This window comes from Rhyacophila brunnea, unplaced genomic scaffold (assembly GCF_057557595.1).
Source record: "Rhyacophila brunnea isolate RB1 unplaced genomic scaffold, BYU_Rbru_1.0 scaffold_1, whole genome shotgun sequence".
NCBI classification, from domain to species: domain Eukaryota; kingdom Metazoa; phylum Arthropoda; class Insecta; order Trichoptera; family Rhyacophilidae; genus Rhyacophila; species Rhyacophila brunnea.
In genome coordinates this window covers 52,999,504-53,023,877 of record NW_028232751.1, presented here as the reverse complement: position 1 = coordinate 53,023,877, position 24,374 = coordinate 52,999,504, and the positions used below count along the sequence as shown (strand labels likewise).

The 24,374-nt window shown below is 33.3% G+C and overlaps 1 protein-coding gene across 4 annotated transcripts in view; it reads right to left on the bottom strand.

Moving 5' to 3' along the window:
* trol (terribly reduced optic lobes) overlaps nucleotides 1-24,374 on the bottom strand; it is a 602,293-nt gene that overhangs the window by 44,134 nt on the left and 533,785 nt on the right. For 2 of the 4 annotated variants that reach the window (XM_085947167.1, XM_085947183.1), the window contains 17 exons: nucleotides 22,140-22,328; nucleotides 19,848-19,907; nucleotides 16,700-16,714; nucleotides 14,299-14,432; nucleotides 12,969-13,062; nucleotides 12,151-12,288; nucleotides 11,436-11,684; nucleotides 10,098-10,291; nucleotides 8,593-8,723; nucleotides 7,672-7,891; nucleotides 7,367-7,543; nucleotides 6,257-6,405; nucleotides 4,932-5,100; nucleotides 3,702-3,916; nucleotides 2,743-2,961; nucleotides 2,331-2,591; nucleotides 1,309-1,426 (listed from right to left, as the gene is read on the bottom strand). In XM_085947167.1, the coding sequence (XP_085803293.1) occupies nucleotides 1,309-1,426; nucleotides 2,331-2,591; nucleotides 2,743-2,961; nucleotides 3,702-3,916; nucleotides 4,932-5,100; nucleotides 6,257-6,405; nucleotides 7,367-7,543; nucleotides 7,672-7,891; nucleotides 8,593-8,723; nucleotides 10,098-10,291; nucleotides 11,436-11,684; nucleotides 12,151-12,288; nucleotides 12,969-13,062; nucleotides 14,299-14,432; nucleotides 16,700-16,714; nucleotides 19,848-19,907; nucleotides 22,140-22,328 (2,732 nt within the window). The remainder of the gene's footprint in view (nucleotides 1-1,308; nucleotides 1,427-2,330; nucleotides 2,592-2,742; nucleotides 2,962-3,701; nucleotides 3,917-4,931; nucleotides 5,101-6,256; nucleotides 6,406-7,366; nucleotides 7,544-7,671; nucleotides 7,892-8,592; nucleotides 8,724-10,097; nucleotides 10,292-11,435; nucleotides 11,685-12,150; nucleotides 12,289-12,968; nucleotides 13,063-14,298; nucleotides 14,433-16,699; nucleotides 16,715-19,847; nucleotides 19,908-22,139; nucleotides 22,329-24,374) is intronic. The other 2 variants (XM_085947174.1, XM_085947191.1) reach the window with 1 other exon arrangement.

Here is a 24,374-nt window from a genome sequence, read left to right as displayed (position 1 = left end):
GTCATTATGTCAATGGAGATTGTTAATTTAAATTAAAACATTGGTTAATATCCATCATGGAGAGGACATAGCTCCATATAGATCATGACACAAATCTAGAGTACACTAGTTATGCACTGCATGCAATTGATAAACATCTTTTTTCTTGTCTGCTACTTAGGTGGAGCATATCGTTGTCTTACTATGCAAACCTTCTGTGTCTGTTTTATGTAAATGTTCTTTTATAAATAAAAAGTTTTAAATTTATGATACATCGAAAGAGAATGAACTTTAAATAATATCGCAGAAAAAACTCTTTAATTTATAAACGTTTTAACTCTCTCCTGAACATTTACATAAAACAGACATAGAAGGTTTGCATAGTAGGCGACAATATAGACATCACATAGCATCTCTATGAATCCGTGTTATTCGTCAATTTGGTAAAAATACAGTACTCCATATCATTTTTGTGATTAAGGTCTTTTAAGACGAAATACCAAATCTTCTTCTTCTTCTTCAGCCATATACGCCCTTAGTTGGAGCATATGGACACCATGCGGCGCCTCCAAGAATCATCGCTAGCAGGTTTCTTACATCATTCCACGTCATGCCAGCATCCTGTAGCTCCGCCATATACACTTCAGATGCCGGAATCCAGTTGGATTGAAGAACAGGCAAGTCGAACAACGTTGGCTCTTCACTCTCAGCATGATGAGAGGCTGCTTGGTGCGTTCTCTTATCTCCCCGTTACTCCTAAAGTCATACCATCGTACACCCAGTATCTATTCCCGAAGCTGAGTATACAGTTGCTCTGAGTTTTCATAAGGTGTCATGATTTGCTACCGTAAAGCAACACCATAAGCATCGAATACGCGGCATTTGGTTTTGACCGAGTATGATCGTCAGTCTCAGACACTCCTCTTCCCATTCGGATAGCGAGCTTTCTCTGCATAAGAGTATCTCCCGTGATGTGTACCTCCAGATATTTGAAGCTGTCGCGGCTCTCGATGTTTTTCCCAATACCTGATGCAACCTATTTATTATTGGGTTATGGTAGGTTTTGGTTTGTTTTTAGGTCTCCTGTAGTATTGCTGTACAGACAATGTGGATGGTATTTAGTGGGAATCCATTAAAGAAAATGTAAGTTAGAGTGAGACTTTTGAGGTATCTGTAATACATGTCTGAGCCAGGTCTAACATTGCATCTTCACTTTAGATGTAAGGAGAAGCTGCATGGCCTGCTCACTTATAACATTGTTTCTGAGAAATCCAACCTACTTTGACGGCTGCAAACATTGATTTAAGTAGGTACTATTTTTTTACTTACGCTGATGAGTTGAAGATCTGGGGCGTTGTTCTTTGAACTGGAACCACCTGGTGAAGGAACGTGACGCACTGTGTAATTCAGATTGCCGCCGTATGATGTAATTTTATCACCATTGAACCTGAAATTTAATATTACAGTTATTATATTTATTGTAACATCTGTGGTTTTTACATGTCAATTCCAATTCAACATAATATGAGTAAAACAATACAATTTTTTCTGAACTTCACCTTCAAATTTTTGACCTATAAAATTTATCTATGAGCAATTTATTTTTAGTCTCAGAGTAATGATTATAGAGAGCGTCTATTTTTCGGCAAAATGAAGCCATGTTTCTTGCGTATAATGCACAGTAGAACCTCAAATTTATTATTATCAACATAACTATGAAACGTTATACCACCATGTTGCCAAATTTAAACACAACATAGTTAACAATATGTTATACTAAAATAAATAAAAATAATTACCACTAACTTTATATTTAACACAAAAACAATAAATTTCAGCAACACATGCTCGCACTGTTTAAATGAATGTAATCAGTCTAATTCATTTTTACCGGCGACGTTTTGAAATAATATTTAATTCAGCCGTAAAAATTCTATCTTACTCTAACGCTTGGTGCGGAGATAAACGCGTGCCGAATGCTTACTCACTCGCACTTATGGTTCGTTTTTGTTCAGGCCTTGCTTTTAGTCATTAGCTTAAACTACACTTTTGGTGTTAATTTGAATACACATGGTGATTGAATGACCAACTTGTCATATTTGAGAATTGGATACCAGAATCTTCCACACGACAGATTCAAAGAGCAATAACCGAAGAGTCTTGGTTTAATAAAAAATTTCACACGATTTTTCATGTAGGTATATTTTGATCCAAAGTATTTGTAAGGTCCTCCCTTTCATTCCATCTTTAAATTGATCGAATAGTTTACAACCAATCCTTTTTTTACCTATTACAAAGCTCCAATATTTTGGTTTTCACATAGTACTAAATATGGATGAAAAATTAATTACCTATCGGGCAGACTCCAGTAGTATGCATTTGTTTTGGAGCGGTCAAAGTCCTGGAATGTAATCTCATGTTGTTGTGGATCCGTGCGAAGACTATTGACTGGAATAGGAGACAAGGTGTCTTTGTCTGATTCCCATTCCAATAAATTGACTCCGTTGACTGAGGATGGAGAGCCAAATCTTGCAGTGACTGGGGACCTCATCATGGAAGAGCTGGTGCAAGCTCTCGTAACTCCCATGCAGAAGCACTGAGAGCAGCCGAAGCTGAAATTAAAGAAGGAATGGTTATCGAAGAATATTTATCTATTAGGTTCAGTATATGTTTAAAAAAATTCTTTGATTTTAATCGAAGAGCATGATTTTGTCATTGTCAAATTTGAATGTTTGTAAAAAAATAATCAACATTACTACTTACATGTTATCGTTTGACAGATGGAATGATTCACTGGCACATTCAGAGCAGTAGGTGCCGACAGCGTTGGCTTTGCACCGACATACGCCGTTTCTCTCGGATGTGGTTCCTCGAGGATCGCATCGAGAAACTGGTGGGGAGTATGGTCGGCAAGAGTCACCAGGAACGAGGGGATTTCCAACATATCCTGCAGCACATGCCTCACATTGTCTACCTTGATATCTATGAAAAGGAAGAAAGCATTATAAATTACATACAATTTACACAACACTTTGTTAGGTAACTGTTAAAAAAGAAAATTCCATGAAACTCAATGATATTATAAATTTAAGCTACTAATACAATGGTTTTTCTCATAAATAATTATTAATAACCACAAAATCTGACATGTTTTAAATTCACAATAAAAATGGTTAAAATCTTTGTAATTTAAATATTTTTAATCAAGGTTACTAACATGATTTAGAGATACACAAATTTTAGTTTTAATATCCTTGTTCTTCTTGCTAATAATTTTTGAAAAAAAATATTTTTTATTCAGGACTTAATGAATATGCTTACAAAAGATTTAAGAATATTGAATGATGTATTTTGAATGTATTTTTAAGTCTTATGTATCCATGTCTATATTATGCCTTCAATAAAAATTAATTTAAATAACATTGAAGAAATATGTACTTTTAAAGTACCTAATAATTATATCTCTGTTAATGTCAATCGAGTAGCTATCCGTAGACCTTTACCCAACAGTGGATCCATCAAGGTTGACGATGATAACCATGTGCTGAGTACACTGAAACTTTATTCTAATGGATTTAAATTCAAAATTCAAGTACCATTGGTCGATAGTATTAATATATGAAACTGTATTAATTTAAACATCCATACTGCGAATTTTGTTGCAGGTAATAGAAATTTTTATTTATATTAGATCTGATAAAGTTCATAATTAATATTCTTACCCAACAGGACAGTCACATGTGACTTGTCCATCAGATTCAAGCGAGCAAGTCCTGGAGAATTGGTTTGCGGGATTGGTGAGTGGGCAGGGGCACAGTTTGCAAGTCTCTCCGACTGATGGGTTTCCATAATAACCGGGAGGACATGGGGGCTCATCCTTGGTACAGCGACCCAGCCATGGGCCACTTGATAGTCGCACGTATCCTGGGCTGCATTTCTAGAAAACATTTTAAGCACAACAATGAAGTGACTGCATTCAATGATAGGAGTCATATAAGGGCCTAATATAAATATTAAGACATAGGATGTCTATAAAAAAAATATTTACAATATGTAATAACTAGAGACCCATTTTACCTAAAATCTAGTGATGATGCATATTTTCGCTATAAGAAATTCTGACATCAATCGCGAACACACCGCAAAAGAGTCCGAGGAAGTATTTAACGATTCTAGTATTAAAAAAAACATAGCTGTGATTAGCACTAATTTTTCCCACATACCTGCGAGTATTAAAAAGCTTGAAATTCAAGGTTTGGCATTGACTGAATCTATTTAGTTACTGAATAAAATGCGCCAAATGAACTCCGCATTGCCAGAGGTATTCCCACGTAAACTTAGAGAAAAGTTTGAAAATATTTTCAATAATAACCCAGGCTTTGAACCTTTGTGTCAACTTGATAGTTTTATTAATGGGACGGGTGAATTTTTGCCAGAAACAATAAGTGCTAACATAGCACCCAAATTCAAATACTTCCCAGTTACCTCAGTGGATGTGGAACGGTCCTTTTCCACTTATAAAAATATGATCGAAGACATAATCTTACTACTGAACATTTGGAACAGTACCTGATTGTTAACGTTTACAAGAGTAACAAAATGCTAAATAATTGTTAATCAATAATTAATAATTATCGTGGATACTTACTAATTGTATGCTGATTTTGAGATAAAAAAAAACTAAAAATCATTATTTTTTTATTATTTAATGTTGCATATTTTGACACTTTTTATGCATATTTTAAGGATTTTTCATACATATTTCAAGCTTTATATGTTGCATATAATCTGGTCTCTAGTAATAACTACTAAAGATCTTCAAGAAACCTTTTTCTAAACACGCAAAAGTGAAGCAAAAAAAATGGTCTTCATTGGGAAATCATTTTTAAACTCCGTTTTTCTTGCAGTATGGTATGTATTGAGTGTTATAATTGTTAAAATAGTAATTATACCTGGCAAGAGAGTCCGGAGTAACCTTCTGGGCATGAACACTCTTCAACGAACGGTGCTGGTCCCTGGCCGATGTTGAGGCTTCCTGCAGAGTCCATCTGGAAGTTCTTTACCATAACTCCTGATCCTCCAACTTCACCTCTGATCAAAATGGCATTGATTTGCGCCAACCTATTTACAAAATACAAATGTACATCAAAATCTAATTGCAATATTAGTCAGAGAAGCTAATTGACTTGCTTTTTTCTCCACCACCCACCATATTCTCAAACCCATTATGTGAATGTATACTATAGCATAATGAATGCTAGGTATCTTCATAAATGAGTTGAGAGTATCCCGGGAGCAATCTCCTAACGCATTGTTTGGTGTGCATTAGAGTGAGCGTGTTTCCTATTTTGTCAAACTTTGGAAAAAGTTGAGAAATTTTCTCTTGTTAATATCACATTGTCATAGCCGATCGATCCAACCAGGGGTTGAACTGATTTGAGAAGTTCTTTCCTGTCATTCGTCATAATATGGGGACACTCCCAGACAATATGATCGATATCCCCAATTAGCAACATAAGCTAGTAGGAGATTCAATTACGCCAAGGTGACAGAGCTTGGAGGAAAAACCACCATGCCCAGTTAAGAAGATTTATATGCGCCATTATCAAAACGAATAGACTACTAACATTATAAACTATGCTTGCCAAATTAATGAGTTTTAAAATTATGATATATAGGTATAAGACATCTAGCATAGGAACAAACATTTTTTTATTAATATAAAAAATAATAAGAATAAATTAAGAAGTCGAAAAGTGAATTATAAAGTTACATATTAACCGTAATGTTACCTAATTAAAAAGTTAACTAGAAAGTCAATTAAAAAGTGAATTAAGGTGATAAATCGAGGTTGATAACTTCAGTTAACATACTATAGTTAAAAATTAATTCAGAAAATAAGTAAAGTAGGCGCTCGGTAATCCGGCACCCATATTTTTTCACCTATGTCGGATTGTTGGTAATGCCGGATTATTAGATTTATATAGGAAATAATAAATAATCTGTCGGTCGGGCACCGAACTGTCGAGCAAACGGTTCTCCGCTCTGTAATCCGGTAGTTTAATATAAAACCTGCCGAATTATAGAGCAGGAGAGCTGAGTTGCAAAATTCCGGACAATTGGACGTGCCGGATTGGTGAACTCCGGATTCCCGAGCGCCTACTGTAGGTATGTAACTATGGAGTAGTTTTAGGTTTACATAAAAACAGAAATGCCAATAATTCAAGAAAAATTTTTGAGGTTTCGTGTAAAACATTGAATTTTGTAATATACTTACACCATCATAATATCTTCTCTGGAGGCCGGTTCGAGTCCATAACGAGTTACTTTCTGCCAATCTCCTTGGAACAATCGCACGGATACTGAGGCTTCTTGGTTAATTCTTACGCCTCTTGAAACACTGTGTACTAAAAGAGTGTCTCCACCCTGTTGAGAGAAAAACATTACCATAATTATTAATTCATCGTGGCTTAGCACCGAAGATATTGAACAAATACCTTCTTCTGTGTAAAAAAGGAAAACTAAGGCTAACTATTAAATTAGCTTCTAGTCATTTTGCATTACAGGTTCAAATTGAGCTTCAATATTGTGACTGTACTGAAAATAGATTCGATATAAATAAAAATAGAAATTATAGCAATCATGCAATCATAATCAATTTAATTTTTAGCCAAATCAAAATTTTTTGTGCCTTAAGAAAGAGTAATGAGACATCAATGGATTCATAACACTTACACAATATTTACAAATTTAATAATGTATACAATTGACTAATTAAGTGAATCAAAATATTTGTCTTTTATTTTTTTATTTTCATGTTTCTCACCATATGATTCTAATTTTTTAAAAATCTCCTAGTTATATCTTTCTATCGATCCTTACATCTAACCTATTTGGACATAGCTAAAGGAATTGAATGACCAGTGGTCTCCTGAACTATCGTGTAAGGGACCTCTCTCTTGTACGGCGACCATGGCACCCACATCCTGAAGCGGGCCCCCAGCCTAGGATCTTTGGCGGGTCCTCCTACCTATCGCTAAGTTAACCAGCCAACAGTAGCGATTGCCAAATAGTGTTTGAGGTAAAATTAAGGGTATTTAGTATATTTTTAGCGGTTTTTTAATACATCTACATGAATTATAGAGTTTTCGAGTATCAACACAAAACAATTAAAAGGTGCATTGCACAACCATAATATATTTAAAAATATTAATATTCTTCTATTAGAGCAAATTTGTGATGTGCGTTTATCTCATTTATCTGGTCGACCCGCCACGCCAGGCCCCAAGGCTAGAGCTCTGTCAGCCCCCCTTGTGGTGGCTATGACATCGACCATCGATGTTTTCACTGTATTGAAATAAAACCAATAAAATTTGGTGTCTGTTACCTTGATAATGATGTCAGGCAATGGGTTGTATCCTGCGGGTGTAGAGTGGGTTCGGACGGATCTAATAGTGTACTTGATGTATCCTCCATAGGATGTCAGTTGACTTCCATAGTAAGTCTCAGGAAGACCGACATATGGGTAAATGTTACGTGGTGACCACTTTCCAACTCGAGTAACCTGTGAAAAAAATAAATCGACATATTCAAATATATGTTACTTTGGTAATGGTGTTATGTTACGGCAGAGAAATGATCACAGAGAAATGATCACAGATATATAATATGTATATGGAATGCAATACTTACGATTACACCATCATAGTCGGGATTGAAGCTGAATATATCTGAGATAGGTTCATCGGTAATTTGGATTTGCTGGCCTTCTGGCTTGACAACTCCGGCAAGGTACGAGCCTTGGACATCACTTGGCGATGGAATCTGGTAGATGAAGAGTTCGGCGCTTGTACACTTTGTGGTGGCTCCGAAACAGAAGCACGAGATGCAGTCATCTGGCACGCGAGCCTCACTGTAAGTTCAATTAATAGTTGATTTTTAAAATGAGTATTTTTTGAAAAAACATCAAATATTTGATACATTTATACAATACATTATACATTTTATAGAAAGAAATTTAAAGGATTTATAAAACTGAGATAATTCTTCATAGTCTATGTCTGTTCTTTGGTTGGAGAAAATGGTCACCATGCAGCGCCTCCAAAATATCTGTCGCTCGCCAGTCTTCTTGCATCTTTCCAAGTCATGCCAGTATCCCAGATCGCCGCTGTATTACACCCTGTGGATGGTATTTAGTGGCTTTCCAGAATGCTGGAATCCGACTGACTTGAAGAAAAGGCAGGCCCGGCCCAATGTTGTTTCTTCATTTTTGATATGACGAGTGGCTGAATGAGTTTCTCGCCTTCTTATCTCCTCATTAATCTTCCCGACCATGTCCGATCCCAATAAGATCATACGGGCATCCACAGAGTGGAAGTTTGTATTAACAGATTTTGTTTTTACGAGAAATGGATGTCAGCCACTTGCTCAACCTATTAGGTCCATACCCTGACTCATACACAAATTAAACAAAATGTATACTTGCCAGACCCAGGATTCGAACCTGGGACCCATGACTCTATAGTCCAACGATTAAGCCGCGCGGCTATCGTGGGACTGTGGTTAAAGCCAGATAATTACCAAATTTTAATGTTTCAACATCTGATAACTAACCTATTGAAGTATCCAGCTGAGCAGACATTGCCAGTTTGCGTTTTGTTGACAACCAGAATGGTGTCTGGAACCGCAAACACTGATCCGCGGTTGTTGATTGCTTCACAAGAGTATGCTCCTTGGTCTCCAGTCTGAAACGAGATATGCCAATAAGATCCAACAATACACTTAACTTTAAAAGATAGCTTTGTAAATGAGACATCTATTGTCAAACACGCATTTTACCAATGTTCACTTTTTGTTTACACTTTTTAGGTAATTTAAATACCTACAATTCTATATTGTATCATTATGTTTCAATATAAAATTTCGACTAAAAATGTATTAAACCTATTTTAAATTATACACTTACTATCAAAAGTGGACATACGTATTTTGCTATCATAGTTGCTAAGTCATTGAGAGTCAATCAGATAGCATTATATGCATCAGCTATCTGAATACCGTTCAGTACAGGTACCCCTGTTCATCGCGACCTCGGAGAGTGCGGACTTGTTATATCGCAATCTTTTTTTAAAACTGGAATTTGTGGAAAGGGGAAATTATCCACTAAATTTAATTTGTAATGTGGATGAAATGGGACTCTATTGGAAACAAATGCCAACACGTATGTTTATTTTCATAGAGGAGAAGACTGCTTCTGGAATTAAAGCATCCAAGAGCCGATCGTCTAACTCTTCTTCTCTCAACTTATTAAAGAAACTGATGGAGGTGATAGAGATGCTATGCGGGTTTGGTGGAAACAATTTAATATTATGGTTTAATACTATCAAAAACATTGACTAAGCGTCGAGTGAAGTCAACCAGACGTGGATGAAGGGCGTTTGGAAAAAGTTGTTCAGTGAAATTGTTGAAGTTCACTGCAATTATGAAAATGATATTCAAAATATCATCGTAGAGATTAGTCTTATAGCTATATCTGGAGGCATCGAAGGTGTTGATGTAGATAATATTCAGACTTTGTTAAAATCACACGGCGAACCATTAACTAATGAAGAGCTGCAGGAAATGGACTGCCATACGTCCCTAAAAAATTACGTCTCCGAACCTGTTCTGTGCGAAAGTTAAGTGTTAAAACAATTGAAAAGGTCCTTCCTCTTCACAATCAATGCATAGAGTTGTTAAAAGAGAACTACGAAGATTACGAGCGAGTGAGGGCTCTAAAACGTGACTTTAATACATTACTTGACAGTATGTAATCGCAAATTTTGCACAATATGTAAACGTAGAGAGGCCAAATAAGGGAATCGCGACCATGTCCAGAACGTATCCCCTGCGATGAACGAGGGTTACCTGTATTGAGTTATTCTTGCCTTACTATGAATTATAGTTTAATGCCTGCGTTTTTCATATTGATTATTAAAAGCTAACCAGCATTAAAATGGAACAAGATATTATGAAGGTTACTCCCAATAAACTAAGAAAGTTAAAACGTGAAATAACTGAGAACACCTAAAATAGTGTGGTTATTAAAAATAATTTGTGCGAGTCATATGAGTACTTACTTGGATATCGGGGCAGGTAAGAGTGCCGAATCCGTTCACGCTGGTATAGGAGCACTTGGGAGGAATGTGGCCCCAGTTGAGACGCCAGATGACCTCGGGAGTCGGTACTCCCTTGGCGATACAGGTCACGGTGAAGGTAGCATGTTCTTCCAGGACTATCATCGCGGGTGGAGGACTTGAGATGTATACTTTCGCTGAAATAGATTAACCGAGAATACATTTAACGGCATACTATCACAATGTTATATTTTATTAGTTGTTTCTTTCTAGATTCATATTAAAAGTCTACTACAAAGTGATCTCCCTACCATTTCATACTGTAGTAACTTTGCTAAAGTGCAATTTTTGAATGAAGCAGTACACAAATAAGAAGCAAAACGCGACAGTATAAATAAAGGAAGAATAGTGATTCGAATAGTGTCCAATAATGCAACGAAAATATTGAACAGACATTTATGGTCGCGTAACAGTTTGCATTATATTTATGTCTATGATGTTCACATGACAGCTAGTTGGGGTTGACATTCGAACTTCCAACCAGGAAATTAATATATCTGCCAATGGTTTCGATAACCGGAATCGTTTCACAAAGGCCTTGTCTGTCATTTTGAACGGATCAGTCCGGTTACCAAAGTTTGACAACAAAATTTCAGCGTGAATCACTTCCATTTTGGGGACGTGTAAAATGACCTAAAATGTGGTAATGACATTATCATATTTAATCAGTACTTTTCCGTTATCGCCAAATTCTTAAAACGATTGATTGTTAAAGTATGTAGCTAATTAATCCTTAAAGAGGCTACTTACTTCTTCAATATTTACCACATAATAGTGATATTACCATATTCAATACGATAATGTGAACGGAACTTTCGATGTATTTCACAAACCTAATATTCATAAAATATGTATTTTTCTGTGTTGCAAAATCACAATAAATACTTAAATGAGAATTTAAACACAAAACAACACCTCCAACAGTAATATGTAAAAGACAAAAAACAATAAATAAAGAGCCTTTCGGCATTACGTTCCGACATTTAATATGTTTACCAACTGTCAAAATTTAAACCGATGACAGCGCTTCTAGCGTCGAAGCATATGAAACTCAAAAATCTCCGCCACTTTTAGACGCGCTTGTCAAAATATAATTAGAAATAAAATTTTTCATACTTTCTAATCATTGTTTCATACAGTGACTTCGATACAAAAATTGCTGTTCTGGCCTAGGTTATACATAATTTATGCTCTAGTAAAAAGTCCTTTTTCACATAGCTCTCGCTTGTAGCCATAATATTTGTATTGTTAACTTTAAAATAGAAAGACATGTATACTTACAGCATCCTATTTCATCAGATTTATCAGCGCAATCCATTTCCCCGTCACAGTGGAAGTTCCTTGGCACGCACTGTCCGGAACGGCACTGGAACTCATGGGGGGAGCATGCAGCTCCAGGAATACCCACGGCGCAGTTGGCTTCATCAGAACCGTCTTTGCAATCATCTTCAGAGTCACACAGCCAGGTCTTGAGGACACAGCGCTTGTTGTTACAACGGAACTCATTCGGCTCACACAAACCTTGGATGTCTGGTGACGAGAGAAACATTTATAGTAGGTATAATTATTCAAATAATAGTAGAAAAATATAAGTTTTTTTTAAATAAAATAAATGAACACATACTTAATAATAATATAATCTATGAATTTTTCAAAAATCTCTTGAACATATTCGATACAAAAAAATATGTAATAACATAAATAATGTAGGTATTCAACAAATGCACATTTGATAAAAGTTTTTTCTTCCATAATGTTTTTCGGTGGGTATGTATCGACTATTATTAGTAAATTGTATTAAATTGCATTTTTTCATATTCTATTGCTAAAATTTTACCCACGAAAACAGCAACCAAATGAAACCTGTAAAACATTGCTATCTTCGGTATCCTGCTGATGAGTGGAGCTGTAATGGGAGGAAGGATGGGAATCAAGGCATTTGGAAAAAAGAATTTCTGTGGAATGTGTGTTGAAAAGAAAAGAGTGAATGACTTACTGCATGCTAACTCATCAGAACCATCACTGCAGTCAAAGTTTCCGTTGCAGACAGAGTTCTTGGGAATACAGTCTCCGTTTGAGCAAGTTGCTTCATTCAGCTTGCATGATTGCACCGGGCGGTTGAAGTCAGTCTTATCTGGAAGTTGATCACAAAAATGTTAACTATTTTGAAACTTTTTAGTATTCCCAATCATTGCACTTCAATATAAGTAATATCTACATACCTATATGTAATGGTAAATATTTCTGTGGTCTTTACTCAATTTACAATTTAAATTACTAATTTTGTACTTATTATAAATTTACCAAAGACCACGTGGATTTTAGACTTGGGCTATAAAATTCTATCAGTGCTGAAAAAAACAATATCAGCATCGAAGTGTTGAAATTTTACAGATAAAAAAAAACTTCTTTTTAAGCACTAAAATGGAAGTAGATTTTCCGTGAGGAGGGGGGTTTATCATCAAATGTTTATAATAGCTCTGATTGACGAGTTAGTAGAGGTATTATACCTCGGTTATATTAAAATGAGACATGTGTCCGAGACATCCGAGTTTCTATAATAATTAATTAACTTAATTTTGGTAGTATATAGAACAATGAGGGTTTTACTAAGTTATGCAATGATATAAATGAATGGAGAAGCTTAAAAAACCGATTTTATATAATGATTGTTACAATGGAGGTATTAACGGCTCAAAAATATGTCTGAATGAAAAAATACTGTATAATTCACAGTATTAGAGTATTTTTCAGTTACTTTATTATGTATTTATTTAAGATATAGTAAATTAAAGGTATGGCACAGATACTTACGAGGTTCAACAGTCAGTCTCACGGAGAGTTCAGCTCCAGGAGTGTTTTTATTATGTTCTGTAGCGTGGCAGATGTAGGTTCCACTGTCGGTAACCTATAACATTATTACAAACATTATGATTGAAACATTGTGATAAATGCAAAATCCCTATAGTTATGTCTACATTTGATCGCTTCCATCTTCAACTTTTTATTCTGGTTTTAACACCGTGTAGTTTTGTGCATTCTTTGTACCCCGTTTACACGAGCATGGATTTACTGCTGACAGTAAGTATTATCGCGGCCATAAGAAGAACGCACGCGTAAATACGTATTGTCATGTTGTCAATTTGCAAGATTGCATGCATGAATCAAAAAAGTTCGGAAGTTTCTGAATTTTCATACAACAGTTGAGATTTTTTTGATTTGAAAAAACGAACTACACTGAGGAGAGACTCATTTTGAGGTTAACCGATTTTTACGACCCGTCAAATAGTACCATAAAATGACAACATGGCATCTCGTGTACTCTTGAAGAATGAGACTGGAGAGACAGCACTTTTACATGTAAATAATTAGTGTCACAATAGTTTAAAATACACACTATTACTGCCAGTAAATCCATGCACGCGTACAGGTGCTATTAGGTTGAATGTGTGGAACGCATTGCGCCAACTGTCTACAATTGTATGTTAAATTTTTATGGGAAGCAGTGTTTTCATCTTTTTATAATGCTGATTATAATACAAAGATGTAAAAATTGTAGTATTTTTGGCTTATTTGGTGTATAATTATAGTAATATTTACTATTATACATTTTCCGTGGAATTCTTTCAGTTGACAACACTGACGTGATGTTGAAAAGAAATTCACAGGAGCTACTTACGGTAGCGCTTTCATCATGAAAAATGGCCATTTTGAAACCAGTTTAAGGCAGGCAATGTGCACGCAATGCTCTCACTGCAATGCGTTCATCTAGCGAACGAAAAAGTGCCTGGATGAGCTATGAAACACATACTTCCAAAAACCGATAACTTCTAATATATAGTTAAAATCTTAGAAAAATATATACATATTCTATATTTCAGACATTATCTAATAATTTATAACTTCCAAAATTCGCCAATAGCATACGAAATACACATTTCAAAAACTGGGTTCATCAATAAATAAAATTGGACATTTTGTTTTAATTTCAAATTACAGTAGGTTAATGAAAAAAAAAATCATTTTCGCCTTTTCCACAAATATATTGAATAAATTGTGGACATGTCAATTTTTGGAAATATTCGTATCATATTACTGATTTACAGATTAAAATCACACGTAAATAAATTTAGTTTTATTTTACCTGAATGTTTGGCATCTCAAGACGTCCATTTCTGTCAATGGATCCGGCAGGCAGAGGGCGTCCACCTTCTCTTTTCCAAGCAACACGAGCTCTGAGGGGACCTTCATCTCTGCATTGGAATACCACCTCTCCACCTACATAGAACGATGAGCATTAATACACAAATAAAAATAAAAGTTAATTTCTCTGTATGACAATAAAATTCTATATACAGAAGTTTCTAGGAATTTAAAAAAATACCACTGTGGCCGCGCGGCTTAAGCGTCGGCCTATACCATCGTGGGTCCAAGGTTCGAATCCAGGGTCTGGCAAGTACACATATTGTTTTTCAATTTGTGTATGTCAGAGTATGGACCAAATAGGTTGAGCAAGTGGCTGACATACATTTCTAATAAAAACAAAATCTGTTAATACAAACCTCCATTCTATGGATACACATATGATCTTATTAGGATCGGACATGGTAGGAATCGAAATCAATGGAAAAATAATTCACTATTAACTGAATCAACTCAACTAAGTTTATTCATTCTGTGAAAATTATTATTGTGTAATACAATTTCAGGTTCAGTTTGGTAACTATTTAAAAATGAATGAAAGTAAATTACGTGATTATTCATTTTAATTGTGCATGTATTGTATATAATGTAAATATAAAATAATAATATTGTAAAATCAAAAATGTGATGAAACTTTGATGTAGGTAGGTAATAAGATTGATAAAGTATTTGAGTGCCATATTTCGAAATAAAATTGTTTTTTGATGAAAGACTTAGTTTTTCATTTATTTAAAAAAAAAACTGCTTTAGACAATAACTAGACTGCGAAAATTATAACTTGAAGTGTCATGGCCGCCGTCGAGGCGCTGCGATATATTGTGAAAAGGTTGCCAGTAGAGGTGAGTTAGAAATACTGTCACCAGTTTGCGTACTTAAGTCTCGGCATGTACTACCCATACTCAGTACATGTGGCCCAATATACTTATTACAAAATACTTAGAAGTTTGAATGCGTGCAACGAGTATGAGATCTCGCCGTCCTCGATACTAGCGGGTCCGCTAGCTAGTTGGTTTTGTTGCTACCTATGACATCATCGCCGTGGACGCCGCGACTAGCTTATGTATAAACAATAGGTGATAATTTTTTTGTAATTATTGGACCACATTCCCACAAGCTTGTTATGACAGCTCAAAACATGTTTGAAATAAAAAAATCTTCATATATTCATTCAAGAATGTTATTATCTAACATAAAAACAGCTCATAAATTTAAAATGTGTTTAAAATCGACTCAGCTCTCAGTGTATTTTTTAGCGATTCTATTGAAGCCGATATTTCTAATCATCATTCTCTCTCTTTCTCCCCAATTGTAAAGTTGGTATAGTGAAGGACAGAAATGGTGACTATACTGTAATAATATGAAGTTAGTTTTAGGTCCAGTTGAGTATGTATTACTTGTAAGTATTTTGGAACAAGCTTCGATACTAAGTATTTTTTTATACTGGTAATAAGTATAATTAGTCTTCAAAATCGACCAGTTTTCCCACCTCTAGTTGCCAGTATTAGGAGATTTTTTCCCCTACTTTGGTTCAGAATGTGAATATCGAATACAAAACCAGACGTCAATATTTTTCCCAATGTCGGGATATTTTTAGTTATATGGTAACATTGAAATGTCAAAGAATATCTACCTGTTATTGCATCGACTCTATCATCGATTTTATTTATAAGCCCAGTGAGCTCATTTTATTCTTTTTCTTCTTCGCAGTAGGTTATAACACGACTTATAATCTTCCTGCTACCACTTTTCAATACTGTGTGCATTATTAATTCGTTTAAGCACTTTACACGAACTTGCAGCACGCACAAATAACGAACGTCAAATGATTGCAGGGGGCGAGCAGAACGAAGAGGAAAGGGCTAGGGGATTGTAGTTCTCGAAACGGCTACACTTCACGTTATACATGCCGCAGTCTAGAAACATTAACTTCTGATATTGGAAATAGACAACTCACTAAATATTACTAATTGAATATTTAAAAATAAAATGTGAGAATTTGAAAGAGTAATGTTGTTATGTGCATCTCTGATTACATAAATTTAATTGGTATGATAGTAACTAGTGAATATAAAAATACGAAATTATGTAATTGACTACTCAACATACACAATGTAAAAAAATCTTTGCATAATGCCTTTTAATTACATAATTTAAGCATAACACACACACCTGTAAACACATCGGAGAGACGAAAAATTAAACTTGAATAAACTGGTACTATGTAATAACAGGATAAAAATAATATGATATTATAATATATACAATGTGATGAAGGGTTGATGTAAATATGAAGAGATTGATAAAGTGCGGAGGGTTATTACAATAAGCTTCTAAGAACTTACCTTTTGGATATGGACCTTTGGGTACAGCACCAGGAAGTAGTTTGAAAAATGTTCAAGAAAAATCACAAACACAGTAATAATTAGTGGTTATTAAGTATATCTAAAGAATAATTGAGAGGCTGAGGATTAAAGGAGGACAATTTAAAACATATAGCATATTTTGTGTTGCTTTAGATTAGATTTTTGTAGCAACATATTATAAACTTTGAGTGAACATGTATCAATATTTTATCTTGGAATAATAATCTAATACTAAATTATATTTGAGAATAAGACCACATTTACAGAATGTTGAAAATACAGTATAACCCCTATTTTACGTTTTTTAAGGGACTGAAGAAAAAAAACCTAATTGGAGGGAAAATGTAAAAGGGAGGTATTGTAAAAAAGAACATTTAAATATTATGTTTCTAAAAAAATAACGTTTTATTAAAAAACAACAGTCAATTAAAAAAATTATTGAAATTTTTTTTATTTTTTATAAAAAAAATCATGTAAGTATATTAGTTTGTTGCATTTTTGTTTTTTTGTTATGTAAAGACCAATCATCGTGCGCCATTCTAAGGACACGGAGTTTTCCCTCCAAACACCTTACGCCGTTCGAATGTCATGACCCAATCATTGTCAAGCGCGCGTAACTCGCATATTTTGAATATTTCCGACGTAAATCGCGAGAAAGAAAAACGTAAATGCGGGTATTAAATGTACTGAAATACATCGGGACTGAAAAAATTACACGCAATTGCCGGGAAAACGTGATATCCGGGCACGTAAAAACGAGGTTATACTGTAGTTATTTAGAATTTTAATTGCACATTTAATTTCTAAGTCAATTTAGTTAACTTGGTTACATATGCAGTTGGAAATTTTTTATCATCAGCTCCTCAAATATTAGTAGAGTGTTAGTATAAAAAATAAAGAAAAAATAAGGTACATAATATATACAAATTTATCTACATAGTATTATCTCACTAGAGGAGTAATGGGTTTAGTTTTCTATATTGCCATTTGTTCAATAATATGACACTAAATTAGTTTTCAATAGTTGGATAACAAATAGTCAGCTATTCAGCTTCAGTCAGTTAGAGAACTATTCTAACTTACAATTGAAATTTTTAAGGAGAGAATTTTTTGAAACAACTTACTGAAATTATTTATTATCTTTATGGATACGCATCATATTTTAGATTTAGGATTATTGGTGAAAAAAATGATGCATACACTTGTCTATATAAATAATAAATAAAACTGAAGTAGGCTGTTACAAAATACTCTTCTGTAAAACATTTCAAATATGATTTAGAATAGTTCTGCATTCAGTGTTTTCAATAAAATATTAATATGTACACATCTACTATCATATATATTGAATCAATGAAAGATATATTAAAAAAAATAGTCATTTCACAAAATTTTAATTAAGTCAAGGAATTATTGAATACTTATACACTGTGTCAGATAATTAATTTTAATCAAAATACCTGTGGTTTACAGTGTGGTTTAAGTAGCATATTAAACAAAGACATGTTGAGGTGTTATTATATTCATTAACACCTGAACTTTCTACGTATTTCATTAAAGAAGGGGAGGATTTTAAAATGTGGAGAAGACACAAACCAAAACCAGTTTTGTTTTATAATTATTAATCCAGCCTCCAAATAAATTACAGTTTTGTTATAAGTAACTATGTTAAGTTTGTAATTAAATTAAAAAAGGAGAGTTGAGTATTTATACCAAAATCTCCTGTCATACTTTTATATTTACATTTTTTTACAGTTTTTGCTTACGTGTAAATTCGCTGTCTAATATAAAATTCAATTCGACATAAGAGTGTGTAAACCAGTGGCGAAGGGTGGAGGTAGGCTGGATACGCCATAAATAGTGCAAATTAAACTTTGTTGGTCATACTTATTTTTTTTTATTGAACTAAGACCACAATTTACAGATGGTGTTGGTTAGTTTTTAAAAATCAATTAAGCCCTGCCTAAACCAAATCATAATAGTTTTGGGCGATACGACAACATTGTGCACACTTTTTCATTCATACTTATTTGTTTTCGTTGGATTAAGAGTACATGTTACACATATTGCTGGTTCATTTTTTAAAATTCATTTAGCCTTGCCTAAACCAAACCATAAAGATAAAAGATGAAAAGATAAAAACATCATTCTATCTATAAAATATCTATTGATTTATCTATAAATTAATTGCATAATTTTACATATTTTATATATAGACGAGTATTTTTTGACTATTACCTACACCATCTATAAATTGTAGTCTTATTTCAATGAAAACAAATACGTATGACTGACAAAGTTTTTATTTGACTTAAGTATTTATGGTGAATCTTAACAGCCTACCTCCACCCTTTACCACTGGTGTAAGCAATATCGTCCCAATGTAGCCAAAGGCATGGATGTGCCTTTTTGGTTGATTTGACTGAAGTGCATGGATATGCTAGAAATCAACCAAATTTTATTATGCCAAAGACCTGAAGTGCTACTGATTCTAGAAATGGGTGAAATAATGACCTTACTTTTCACTAAACTGCGCACCTAAATATGGAATATGAATTACCCAAAGGCACTAATGTGGCACATTCATGTAAAAAAAATAAACAACATTACTTTTCGTTGTCTCAAAGAGAGTATTATAATAGACAGCAAGTTTATTATATAAATCAAAATTGTAAAGCTCATGTTAATGAGTTCCCGAAAATGTTTAAACTTGATTATCTCAGAAGTGTTTTTTTGCACATTGGTTACTTAGGCATGGTTGGGACGATATAATATCTAATCCAGCTAGACATATGACTTTTAACAGTTAAAAAAAAAGTAACTTGTGAATTAAAATATCAGTTAAAATTGAGTTTAAATATTATAATCTCTACCAGTCATTGAGTAAGGAAAAAATATGTTATTAAAATTAAACACAGGAGGTTTAAAATAGAAATATGCAATATGGGGTTTTATGAATAGGAAAAGCTGTAAGTATAGTATATTTATCTATGTACAAGTGAGTGAATTTTATAGGCATTAGAGGAGTAGTTGTAGTTAAAGATTAATAAAATCAACAAGTTAATTGACAACTTTATAGATATGTTATTGATTTTAGGGAACATTTAAATTATACGAAGAAACTTACTTTGACGGATGATTTGCTCGTTGGGGTAAGTTTTCAGATTCAATCGTGCATTCGTTCCAGCTGTAAATAATAAAAAATACATTTCAGTAATTTTCCATACAAATGTATTGTTATAATCTTCAATATGCATAAAATTGGAATTACATATCGCATGATTAAAAATATTTTTAACCACCAATTTATTTTAACTATAATATATAATATTTTTTATGGTGAATTTACCAGAATTAGTAATTTTATCCAAAAACCCATTTTTTTAAATATCTAACAGATTATAATTACAATATTTAAATAAAAAATATCTAGATAAAATAATTTTTTTATAATGGCCATCTAGGTAAGGGGTTGTTTTAATTATTTTTTTATTATTTTCAGGCAAATGCAATATAATATTGTATATGTGTAAAAAAAATAATTCAATGTTTAAAACTTTTTTAACATGCAATAAAATAAGTTTTTTTATATCAAGGCCAAGGATTCATGTGTTGTAATTATTTTTTAATAATATTTATAATAAATTGATGTGCAATATTAACATAGGGCATACTTGTAATATGGTTTTAAAGTCAGTGATTATAATAATATTAATATTAAAAATTAGAGAATATATTTATAGATTACATCTAAATAAAGATCATAAATTTATTACACTTTTTGGGAATTTCAATTAGGTTTATTTTATAACAATCGCATTGTTTTTTTTATTAAATTTATGTGTGAAACATTAAAATGAATTAGTGTATTTTTTATCGAGCCAAATATATTTTGCTTACAAATGAATTTTAAAAGCAATATTTGCCATGAGTGGTAAAAATGTAAACATAATATAACCCTTGTTTTTGTTAATTATGAAAATCTATAATAACAAATTTTCTTAAAAAATAATTAAACACTTAAGTAGTTTTCTGCTGAGTTCATCAATAATTATTAATAGATTTACCGATTTAGGTAAGTACCTATTAAGTAAAATAAACACAATAATTTATGTCCCATAAAGAGTACTAAAATATAATAGGTATTAAAATCATGTCTTGCATATTATAGGTATATACTTACATAAAAAGCTAATTTGATAACATTCTGTGCTAAGAATAAATTATTAAAAATTGTTTATTTTTGGTAATTTTTAGAAGCATTAGATTGTTATATTCTCCACGAAATCCAAGATGGCAGAGTTTAATAATATATATATTCAAAGATATATCGCTTAACAGCTGTCAAATGTATGTCAAATAATTTTAATGATATTCTCTACTTCAATTTTCTGCCGGTTGCTCATCTTGTATTTCTCAACTGTCCGATGCTTCGAAATAGTGTAACCTTATTTTATTGTCTTTCCACCAGTATCAGCTGTTAATTTTATTATTTTGAATGAGTTGCGGTTTATGGTGGTTTCTTACTGGAGGGACAGTCCAGTTCATCACTGCCATCGTACGGACAGTCGTGGACTCCATTGCAGCGAAGGTAAGTGGCAATGCAGGGACCATTTTCGCACCGCCACTCATCATAGCGGCATCTTCGGTCCTCCACTTGGGTTTCAATAAAAAATCCATGTTCACTAACCGATAAAATTTCGTTCATTCATCACCTGGATCAACGCAACCTCCCTCAATGGGGTACAAAATTATGCAGCGATAAAGTGCCAATAAACTCGAGCATTCCATCAAATGGAGAGCTAAGTTGTGTACACAGAGAGAAAATTAACAACCTCATAAAATATTTATTTTAATTATCATTACCATAAATTGTTCTAATGGGTTCTTGTGGTAATAATAGCTTCATTTTTATCACTTTATTAAAAGATTTAATGGGCGAGTAAATACAAACTAAATTGCCTTTTTTATGATGTCGCGAACTTCAATGTGTACACAACTATTATAGGTTAGACATTAACATTATAAAATCTTACTTAAATATAATATTATCTATAATGTTTTACGTAGTTGTTGTGTACAAGTTGTGGAAATAACTTTTCAGTTTTAGTAATGACATAATTTTCAACAATTCAGCGGTAGAAGTTTAAACATTGTGTTGTATTTACAATTCTTGATTGTAATAGCGTAATCCCAATTGGAAATGTTCTCCTGAAAAGTTACTATTGTTAACAATATTATTAATGATAACATGGAGTAGGTACCAACAAAGCGCGATAGATGATAATTGAGCATGATTTAATATTAAATGAAAACCATAATCTTAAATATTGAAATAGACTAAAAACGAAATTGTCAAAATAAACCTAAAAAAATTAGTTGCCTTTTATTGATAAATAATTATGGAGTATAATATTACCGGGTGACCACGTTGGTCTTGGGGTGACTTGTGGTGGTGGTGTGTAGTACGGGCGAGACGTGGTACCTCCGTAAGGTGGGCTGCAAGAAGATTCATCTGAGCCATCGGCACAGTCACGGTCGCCGTTGCAGCGTTTTGACTTGCTGATGCAGTCTCCTGAGGAACAGCTCCATTCGTCTGGTCTGCAGCCTTTAGGAAAAGTAAAAATAGTTATAGTTTCAAGTACAACTTGATGTTAATCAAACCAAACAGTTCATGTTATTTGTTTTATGTCTTATTTACCGATAGAACATTTTTGACAACACTTTTTTCTATATTGAATTGTTTCAAATACCTATGTGAATGATTTTGCCAAAGATACTTAGGAAAAATAAAACAGAATGGTGTTTAATATAATATAATATCAATGGGTTAATGTAGGTACATATTATATTATTGTACATCCACTTACTTAAACTGGGTACCAAATTATACACATAAGCCTGTAGCATACCTTTACATTGTAAAAATATTGTATGTCCAAATAGGGTAGATGTATATTTGAGAAGATATTGACTAATTCAAATATACAATACATAATAGTATGCCCATTTAACATTCAATTTCTAATCAAATCAATTTTTTTGAAATTCGATTTTCTCCAAACATAAAACTGAACATTTATCTACCGCATATTCTCATCATTAAAATTTAGAAATCTCCGATGTAACAAAATTCAAAATTTATGGTTACATGTATATTGTATGTATTACATTTCACCGTGGCACAGTTCGCCGTGAGATTTCTTGTCGGAAAGAGATGACCGTATACTATACAGTCTCAGATTTTATTAGATTCAATATGAACATTAATTCAATTTTCATAGCCGATTTTGGCAAAATTCATGAATTCAAGAATTAAAACCTAACCTAACCTAATTTAACAAATAATCCAGTATATCGGCTATTTTCAAAATTTGTTTGTTGCTGTAAATCAACAAGAACCGTGTTTTATTTAGATATGAATTTTATGTTACTACTATACGACCATAAGAAGTTGGACGGTCTTTAATACACGGCCATATTTTCCGATACAACATTTCACGGTGAAGTGTGATACGGCGAACTGCATACGTAAAAGTTTCCAGACACGATAATATACACTAACCCATTGATAATATCTTGATTATTAATATTATGTTATTGTGAAAAATGTTTATTATTGGTTAACATAATCCTTTTGATGTAGATTAATTTTTTTTTGATGTTTAACAGATTAAAATATCACTTTATAAAAAACAGCATTCCACATAATAAAACATGTATATTATGTATTACTGTTTGTTACTTTTAGTAGAATTTACAGATAGGTAATAGAATAAAAAGATAATACAGTGGAGTGACAATATCTTTCATCATAATAGATTTTTGCGGTTTCACCGTGTGTACTTTTCCTTCTTTCGTTGACGTTCTCAACATCGACAGAGGTCCGGAATATGTTAAAGCCAGTAAAGGATTCGCAGCCTTTGAACTCGGCAGGTGTATACCAGTTAAGATGTCGCGGATGCCCGAAAAAGTATATAGGCCAAACTTCTCGAACGGTAAAGATGAGTGTGAATGAACACGAGAGGGCATACCGACTTAAACACTATACAGTGTCAGCAATTGCTGAGCACTCAATGGATACAGGACACAAATTTGACTTTAAAACCAAGATACTGAGTCGGAATAAGGGATATTTCTCACGATTGGTAAAGGAGGCCACCGAAATCCATCGGAATCCGAAACCCTGAAAATATTAATAGGGATGATGGGTTACAGTTAAAAACGTCATGGCTTCCGACACTGTCAGCAAAATCCAATATTCGATCCGGTATCTCTGGTCGTAACGAGTGACACATAACTCTGAGCAACGTTTGCTCTTAGCTAATCGGATTCCTTTAGGCATTCTTAGAGTGACGTTTGCATTCATACACCAACACTACACTTCATCATAACACATATCTCTTGATAATGGCCTCTGCAATGAGCCTGAAACGTCGAGGAAAGAAGGGAGAAGTACACGCGGTGGAAACCCAAGAATCTATTACGATAAAAAACAACCGTGAAAGTCTCAAACATTAAATATCTTTCATGTTGAATAATTTCATTTATGAAAGAAGAAGTAGGTTATGATAAAAGAGATTTAGTAAAATAAATTGAATAAAAATATTTTTAATCATATTAATTTGAAACTATTCAGAAAGAATCACAATAA